The following is a 9,590-nucleotide window of genomic DNA, read 5'->3' on the forward strand; positions in this document are numbered from 1 at the left end:
TCTGCCAAGGACATCTTATCCTGAAAATATCAGCATTCTAGCGACAGAATTTACAGATTTGCTTTTCTCATAAGAGGCGTAGAGGGGGGGAATTTCCAAAGTCTTAATTTTCCTGTAGTTTGTATGCAATTTCTAGTCTAAATACCAAATTTCAGTCTTCTAGGACTTCGGGAAGTGCCCTAGAATTACAGACTAGAAGTTTGACTGTCAATAAATCTGAAACTATAAAAGCTAGACAATTGATACTCAGTGCGTTTAATAAGTCTGCCAAGGACATCTTATCCTGAAAATATCAGCATTCTAGCAGCAGAATTTACAGATTTGCTTTTCTCGTAAGAGGCGTAGAGGGGGGGAATTTCCAAAGTCTTAATTTTCCTGTAGTTTGTATGCAATTTCTAGTCTACATACCAAATTTCAGCCTTCTAGGACTTCGGGAAGTACTCTAGAATTACAGACTTTGAATTGTGATGATCATCAGTGAGGGACGAAAACGGCGTAATTTAGGTATCAATAAATCTGTAACTATAAAAGCTAGATATTTGATATTTGGTATATTTGGTAAATTTGCTGAGGACACCTTATACTGAAAATTTCAGCTTTCTAGCGTCATCCAGACCGAAGTTATGACGGGTCGAAAATACGGCGAAACACTTCGAGAAAAAGGTACGTAGCGCCCCGGCCGCCGCGTTTGGCTCGTCTTGGCGGGGGCACTGCCGTGCCCCCTGATGTCGCCTCTGTTTTGACACGTGAAGGAATTCTCAGTTTATTTTAACTCTAACGGCAGATCTATACCAGCGTACGCGCATGTCCACGTAACATAAGAACATAATTTGGACATGTTTACAAGTGGTTTGATAATGATTCGCGTGCATATTGTAGGTACATCGTGCATAATACATAGGTTGGTGAGTTTTGGGCGTGAGTCGGTACAAATGCACGATTCGTGCGCTGGCGCAGGCGTGAATCCACTTTAATATCTTGATCTAATTACGAACGTATTTTACGAAAGGATTTTTTCGATGACACCCATTTAGTCCTTTGCCTTGGCTTTAATCCCATCTAGCTGTACAATATAATGTACTATTAAAGGAGCGGGGTTATTTGAATGGGATATCTTATCATTGCATTGAACCCAATTTTTTTTTTACCAATTGCCGCATGGAACCCACTATAGCTAGACAATAAAGTCCACTGGTAGATGCTTTTAACGATTCAAAAGTACTTGTAAAAGTCTAATTAAATAAAGTATTTTGAATTGGATTTGGCTGCTGGACATAATGTGTCTCTTGTAGGGACATCCATACGCTCATTCGTTAGCTCTTACACCGCCTGAATCCAGCGGCTTTCTGTGATTCATTAGATGTTGTCTGTCCACCTAATTGAAGATCTTCTAATGCTGCGCTTTCTGGTGCAATAGTTTCGCGGAATTGCTACTCAAATTCTGAGGCCGACCGTACGTACAAGTCAACCTTCCTTTGGGTTTCGCCGCAGTCGGGTAAAAAGAAGCAACACAAATAATTCCCTTTTGACCCGCAGGTGGTGGGCCGCGACGTGCTGGCAGGGGCCGCGGGTCGCGAGCGCGAGGTGCGCTGCGGCAGACGGCTGGTCTCCGGCCTGTTCGCACGCCCGCGCCTGCCCCTCGGCTACTCCTACGTCACAACGGTACCCACGGGCGCCTGTCGGCTCAACGTGTCGGAAATCGTGTCGAGCGATAATTATATCGGTGAGCTCTTTTGTCTTTTTAGTTGCCTGGTACTTTTCAATTTATTAGCTACGAGCATCAAAGTAACTTTTCTGTGTTAGTTTCTCTTTATTTTCAAACTAGATGAGGCCCGCGACTCCGTCCGCGAGAATTTAGATTTTTAAAGATCCCGTGGGAACTCGTTTTCCGGGATCAAAAGTAGCCCATTCAATGATAGGGACGCAAGCTATCTCTGTCGGTACCAACTCTCATATACATCGGTTAAACGGATGGGATCTCTAAGAATCCTGTGGGAGCTCTTAATTTTTCGGGATAAAAAGTAGCCTATGTCCGTCCCCGGGATGGAAGCTGACTATGTACCAAATTTCATCAAAATTGGTTATACTATTGGGCCAAAGCTAGAAGACAGATACTTGTACAGACAGACAGACAGACCAACACACTTTCGCATTTATAATATTAGTTTGGACATCGTCCGCGTGGATTTAGAATTTTGAAATCCCGTTCTTTGATTTTCCAGGACAAAAACTAGCTTTGTTACTTTCCAGAATTTTAACTATAGGTATTATTCGTGTAAAAAATAACTTTGAACTGTCGCTTCGTTACAACGTGATTGATGGACAAACCAACGAACTACAGACCATTAAACAAACACACTTTTGCATTGTATATAGTGATTCAGTCTTACTTGAATTCTGATTGCATCTAATATTTTTCTGTAAGTTAATGATGAGACAGGAATTTTCAGATTTTTGCTTCAAGAGAAGTAAGTAGGTGATGTCAGTAACACAATATGTAGATGATCATCTTATGGTATACTTTTATTGTCATAAAAGTAATTAAGAAAAATTACTACAAAAGGGATTTTTTCCAAGGAACCCTTATTTGAACATGCTCAATAGGAGCTGTTGAAGATATCATTATTCAAACGGATGGGTCTTATATGACAGAGTTTACATTCGCGTTAGACATCCATTTGTTCACAGTCAATGGTCCTTTGATGAAGCCAAATGGGCGCGAACGTAGGTTAGTCACTTATCAATCAACGTTGCCCATCGGATTGCTCATAAATCATTCTTAAATGCAACAATGGGGACGCCCACGTTGTTCTGTGCCATTACCAACAGATCTCGTAGCCTTGCAGTCAATTCCGCATTATTTGGAATCAATTAGCTTCCAAACTTCTGTTCAGTATCTGGGCAATTGTATGAATTCCGCTTTGTGTATGTTTGCATGTTTGATCAAGTTGCTGCTCATAAATTTTGCTATGGGTGTATGGGATGAGAGTATGAACCTCTTTAGTCGCGAATCTAACTGGATAATCCAGTTTACCATAATGTAACACAAAACTCTATAATTCTATCCTACTTAGAATAATTCTTACAATTGCCTAGCAACAAATCAATTAGTCTAGATTTTAGACGCTTGAAGTCTTGCATAGGGAGGGATATCATAAATCGTGCGAAAAACAAAAAAGTGGGTGACTGTTAATGGGATATGGACTTAGAGCCAGCGCGTGCCAGACCTTCGTTATTTTATAAAAGCTGAAAGTTTATGTGTGTATTGTCAACACAGGGCGGAACGATCAGCGATTAGGTATGAAGTTTGGATCATGGTGACTTTGGGAGATAACTGGTTGTAAAGGTGTTAAAAAATCTTACGTCGAAGTATAAAGTCTAATTTCTTTAATATTTTCTTGAGAATATTATGAGAAACTAGAAGATGCCCGCGGCTTCGCCCGCGTGGATTTCGGTTTTTTTAAATCCTGTAGGAACTCTTTGATTTTCCGTGATAAAAGTAGCCTATGTCCTTCCCTGGGATGTACCCCAAGTCTGTACCCATTAAAATCGGTTCAGCGGTTGAGCCGTGAAAACGTAGCAGACAGACAGACAGAGAGACAAACAGACACATTTTTGCATTTATTATGGATCACATCATGCTTTACCAAACAGTTAGTATCGTGGCAACCCCCTGTCAGACACCCTGAAATTTTAAAACTTTAAGGGCATCTGAAAACTGAAACCGCACGTCATTAGCTTGGTCATTAGTTGCAGATAACGGACATTATACGTGCTATGATAATATTTTTAATAACAAAATAATCCAATATGGAAATAGGTATGACATGAGTTTACTCAGTTTGTACTCGTAAACTCGTAACTAAATACAATTTCGATCGTATATATTATTATAAGAACCTTTATTAACTCGATCCGTTTGAACCAAGGCTAAAGGTTGGGGTCAAGAATAAGATACCGGCTGGTATACGCTACAATAATTCCTAGCCATGTAAACTTGAGGAATGCTAACAAGCTATGAATATTACGACCCACAGCCTGAGTATATTCAGTACGACAAACCTCCCTTGTAGGTTTGGAACGCTTTGTCAATATAACAAGTGTAAATTAAAAATTTATAACACCCCCGAGAAGTGAAGGTTACAATAACTAGAAAAGAGCTGATAGCTTTCAAACGGCTGAACCGATTTTCTTGGACTATTCCGCGCCTACGATCCAAAATATCTGAGTTTTCCAAAACATCATTTTCAAATAAATAATTATGTATCTAGGCAACGTCGATCTTGATAGCTTGACATTTGTCAATTGACATAATAATATTATGAACCTAACCTTCTTTTCTACAAGAAAACTAGAAAAGAGCTGATAACTTTTAAACGGCTGAACCAATTTTTTTGGATTATAGCTAAGAACACTCTCGATCAAGCCACCTTTCAAACAAAAAAAAACTAAATTAAAATCGGTTCATTCGTTTAGGCGCTACGGTGCCACAGACAGATACACAGATACACAGACACACAGATACACAGATACACACGTCAAACTTATAACACCCCTCTTTTTGGGTCGGGGGTTAAAAAGACGCGAGAAAGCATTGTCGAATTGATCGTGATTTAGCTGCAGTTAGACGTGCACAATGTATACGTATTGATATTAGTTAATAAATGATTTAGCGTAATCAGCGGATATGCTTAGCTCGAATAGGAAGTTAAATGATCAATATAATGACGTCTAATAATGCATGTTTTGACTTTTGTCTTTATCGATATTGATTTATAAACGACTGTCCAATATCAAGTATCGATGTTTTGATCTGTTCAAATCATTTTCAAAGATTAGATGGATTCTTTTGAGCAATAAGTACTTGAAATTATTTCTGCTAATGCAAGTGTTTATTTTACATAGGAAATTATTATTATTATTATTGATAGGTTCCTATCTAACTAAAAGTTGTCATGTTAAACGTGAATTTGTTATTAAATATAGAAATCTTCTTTTTGGTTTTATGTTCTTTAAAAATGGCAACACTGCATATAAATTCTCTTACTTTAGAAGTTATGAGCGGATACACACAAAAAACAGATCAGATCGCGACTGTGTCTTTGATGAGATTTTGAGTCGATTTTGAATTATATCTTGACATAGTGGTTTTCTATTTTAGCATTGAAGATATCCAATGGGTCGTACATAATGAATGGCGAGTTCGCAGTCAGCTCCCCAGGTACATATGAAGCTGCTGGTACAAGGTTCATATACACGAGAAATATTGGACTTGACTCAGTCTTCGCTTTGGGACCAATACAATATCCTATAGATATTATGGTAAGAATTTGTTCCCCTTCATTAATGTTTACCGTAATATTTTCCAAAATGTTAGTATGATTCTCATCATTGTTCTGATTAATATTATTTCTATAGATTATGTTACTTTATACCTCTTCATTATTTTTAGGTTCTATATACGCAACCAAATCCAAGCATAAAATACGAGTATTTCACTGAATCAATACCAGGTCAAGTTGATGTGGAATCTATTACTTACCCAAATTTACAAGAACCTACAGTTCTTCCTAAACATACCAGACGACATCATGGATTCGATGCATACCCTAGGTCTGGTATCAGACATCAAGACTCAGCAGGTTTGGGAAAGGAATCTTCAATTGAAAACAGTTTTGAAGAAAACATTGTTGGTGAAAGGAAATTTATATGGAAGATATTATCCTACACTCAGTGTTCTAGAAGTTGTGGTGGCGGTATTCAAGTAAGAAATATTTCATTTATGAAAAGTGACTCTATTAGGATATTTAAATTTTTTGTTACGATTACTTTAAGTTGACATAATGTGCATTCAAAGAATTTTTTGCATCACTTTTGTTCTTTAGGTAGGTAAATATCGATGTGTGGAAGCGAATTCTATCGGAGATCGAGAAGTATCATCGGTGCATTGCTCAGGATCGCCACCTGCAGGAAAGAGGCGTCGGTGTGGCCAAGGTCCTTGTGCACCGAGGTGGCGGGCAGCTGCCTGGTCTCCATGTCCTCAGTGCGGCCCTGCTACCAGAACTAGGATCGTTGGCTGTGTGCAAGATCATTCTAGAGGTATTACAAAGGTATGTTATTCTAAAATCTTTCAAGTCTAGCTGTAGTTTTATTGCTCTACGTGATAAATAAGTAGTAAATGGAGCAATTTAGGTTTCGATTTTTTTTTATTTTTTTACCACACCTTTTTATTTTCTTTTTCTCTACAGTTTTTAATAAAAGTTATATATACGGAATTCAGATTGATCGATAGACAGTACAATATACCTCTCATGTATCACTACAAATTAGACTACAATGACTAATTTCTTGTAGGTCAGCGATCAGAAATGTCCAGCGCCGAAACCATCTACCACAGAAACATGTAACATACCAGATTGTGGTCTTACTCCAGGAATTAGACAGATCGAACGCAGTAAACCACGAGTCCAGACTGACACTTTTAGAGAGGGGCCGGTTTATACTATAACTGTGAACTCATCAGATACTGAGTTAGGACCGGAATACAGTTTTAACACTGGAGTTGGAGGTTGGCTTCAAACTGATTGGTCTGAGGTAAGAAGAATTTGTTTGTAAGTTTCCTTATTTTTGTTTTGTCTCAACAGCTTTGTGATATAGAAATCATGGAATTAGCTTAGCTTAAAAAATATGGCCAGTCAGCTAACCTAGTCATTTATGTAGATAATATTGAAAATAAAGAATTCAGTAAGAGGGCACAGTTTAGAGGTTCTAAACTTAATGGTAACACGTCATTAGCAAAGGACAAAACTGTCGATTGGTTTCTGTCACAGGAATTACAATAGGTTTAGATACAAATAGGTGCAGTTCAAGGAGCGCGAGAGATTGTCGTCGAGTATGTAATAGACTACCATGTTTGCATAGCATTACAGTTAGAAATTTTGCATGTTAGAGACATTAATTATGTTCTTTTAATGAGATTGATCTTTTTAGGTAATATGAAAATAATAAATGTTTGCAGTGTGTAGGCTGGTGTGTAGGAGGAGGTCTACAGACCAGAGCAGTTCGTTGTGCTGATCCTTCTGGGTGTCCTCGAAATTCTCCCGAACAATTTCGTACTTGCTCTCCTAGATTGATATGTGACCCGCATGACGGACATTGGTTTACAGGTAATTTTAGCATTTCCTGTCATTTTTTATTAATCCGTAATTCTGCTTTATCTATACATCACCAGGCAGCAAGTTTCAAATTTTCTTGTCGTATCGAGTGAAAAAATTTACTAAAAGTTTATTTATTTTTTAATGTATTTTTTTTATTATTTTCGTAATTCTTGTATTATTTATTCATTATTCTGCCGTGCTTAACGTTTAACTTTAATTTAATTGATTATCGTGTGTATGATTTCTGTATATTACATGTGATGAAATAAGTATGTAAGAGATAATTTTATACGGCCCTTTACTCTCCTACACTATCTACACCTACTGGTATCTTGTTTATGTTAATGCAGTTTTATTCATTTTTTAAAGTAGTATATTCTTTTATATTCTCTTATAGGCATAGATAATCTGTTGTGCAAAGCCTTTCAGTCTTTCTATTAATCTTTATTGCATGTGTCATAAATTCGATTTTTTTAACCTTAGGCGACTGGTCACCATGCACATCTTCATGCGGAGGAAAACAAGTTCGTGGAGTTTTGTGTATTGGGGGCACAGGAAGACATCTTCGCGACTCAGCCTGCAAGGAACCAAAACCTGAACATGAGAGGAACTGCGGTGGTGAATGCCCTCCCATTTGGTATACCAGTGAATGGGGTCAGGTACGTACGTTAGAAAATCTGATAAAGAGACCTTTGTTGTTATTATTCCACTTTAACCTAGTTCTAGAAAACACAGTTCTTCAAGGTTAGCTCGTTGTCACTTCTGATCGTAAGCATTCATTTGCAAAATAGGTAAAGGTTTAGGTTAGGCAGTTATAGGTTATTTTTATAGGTAAGTATTATAGGTATCGTCACTTGTTATCTAAATATATGCCACACACCTAAAAATTGTCGACAAAAACGTTTTTCGTGCTAAAAATTTATAACAATAAAAATAAAAAGATGAAAAGTGGACAGGGGAGCACTTAGCAAGAGATTTCTACCAGTGACCCTTAGCAGTGACCCTTAGCAGTGGGAGAGGTTGTAAAGGAAAATAATAGGATCAAAAAAAATAGAAGTTTATATTGAGCAGCCTTAAGTTTGTGCACCTTGGAGTACACCCTTAAGTACTTAAATATGATTTATGGCCTGTATCGAAGCCTGTAAGAACTTTATATACCTACTGCTAAGCTAGTAACGAGAAATTAAATAGTATGAAATCTGTCAGTACAGTAACAATGATAGTTATTCTTGTACCAAATGTAAGTTGTTGTTACAGTGTACAGGCAATTGCACCCTTGGAGTCGGTGTCCAGCGAAGGACAGTGGTGTGCGCGCGCGGCGACAACGCAGCTGCGAGTGACATTGAGTGTCCTTCGCCACGACCGCACGCGCATCGTCCTTGCGAGCCCAAGTGTGCTGAGGCAACATTGCCACCACAGCTGGCGATAGGTAAGCTGAGACGTGAGCTCTCTTTGCGTGTTCTATCGCCTTTACAACGGGGAGTGTTCTGAGGAGTTGTTTTTTTACTTTATTTTACCCTCTTCTGCAGTGAGGTTGTAGTCAATAATATTCAGCATCCGCACCGCACTCAACCGAAAGCCTATATATACCTAGCTAACATTTTATACCCAACGTCCTATCTACCTATCTACCAAATACTAAGATTCAGGGCCAATTGTGTCTATAACATTTCGAAATTGTATGGCATTTTAAGGATTTATATTTGAGCCTATTCATAAACACATTTGTTTATTGTTATTATTGTTATTTTTAATTTTCATTTTAAATCTCATTCCCATGTAATATTTTTTTAATACAATTAATTAATTATAATTATTTTATTTCAGAGTCTCAAAAGGCTGCTACTGAAATCCCAACAACTCCAAGAAGTATTATTACTACGATTATTACTACGATTAGCCTAGAAAAAGGTAACTAAAAAAAAACAAATAATCAAATTAGCCCAAATAAATAGGTACTTATCTAACAACTAATTTTTTTTTTACAGACTGTGAAGACAAATTGCCGAACTGTGCTCTCGCTGTTCAAGCGAGACTTTGCCATTATAAATATTACATACAAAACTGTTGTGATTCATGCAACGTACTCGTACCATAAGGGATCAGCTAAGGTGTCGATCCTACTGCCAACGATCCAGACTTCTGTTTTCAGAGTTCTGCGTTCAGATCTTCGTTCAATGCATGCTATACTTACTTAATAGATTTAAATACTCAAGAGTTTCTAAAGAGTTAAGACTCTTCACTCAAAATTATTAACTTTGAAAAATTATCATTTTTACAATAGTATTTTTGTAAGTGCCTGCGGAACGCTGAACTTTGAACTTAGATCTGTAGATTACAGGATGTATAGGTACCTCAAATATTGGTTACAGTAATAAAACGATTTTAAAAGTATACCTACCTAGTTTGACGAACAATTAAAGTTTTCGAATA

At 37.5% G+C, this 9,590-nt stretch overlaps 1 protein-coding gene across 2 annotated transcripts in view; it reads left to right on the forward strand.

The window, feature by feature from the left end:
- LOC123876016 (thrombospondin type-1 domain-containing protein 4-like) overlaps positions 1–9,263 on the forward strand; it is a 100,595-nt gene extending 91,332 nt beyond the window's left edge. For both annotated transcript variants that reach the window (XM_045922156.1, XM_045922157.1), the window contains exons 8-17: positions 1,537–1,723; positions 5,162–5,322; positions 5,453–5,764; positions 5,886–6,110; positions 6,355–6,594; positions 7,019–7,166; positions 7,641–7,816; positions 8,415–8,586; positions 8,985–9,068; positions 9,146–9,263. In XM_045922156.1, the coding sequence (XP_045778112.1) occupies positions 1,537–1,723; positions 5,162–5,322; positions 5,453–5,764; positions 5,886–6,110; positions 6,355–6,594; positions 7,019–7,166; positions 7,641–7,816; positions 8,415–8,586; positions 8,985–9,068; positions 9,146–9,255 (1,815 nt within the window). In that variant the 3' untranslated portion in view covers positions 9,256–9,263. The remainder of the gene's footprint in view (positions 1–1,536; positions 1,724–5,161; positions 5,323–5,452; positions 5,765–5,885; positions 6,111–6,354; positions 6,595–7,018; positions 7,167–7,640; positions 7,817–8,414; positions 8,587–8,984; positions 9,069–9,145) is intronic.
- Positions 9,264–9,590: the final 327 nt, after the last annotated feature.

This window comes from Maniola jurtina, chromosome 20 (assembly GCF_905333055.1).
Source record: "Maniola jurtina chromosome 20, ilManJurt1.1, whole genome shotgun sequence".
Lineage (NCBI taxonomy): Eukaryota > Metazoa > Arthropoda > Insecta > Lepidoptera > Nymphalidae > Maniola > Maniola jurtina.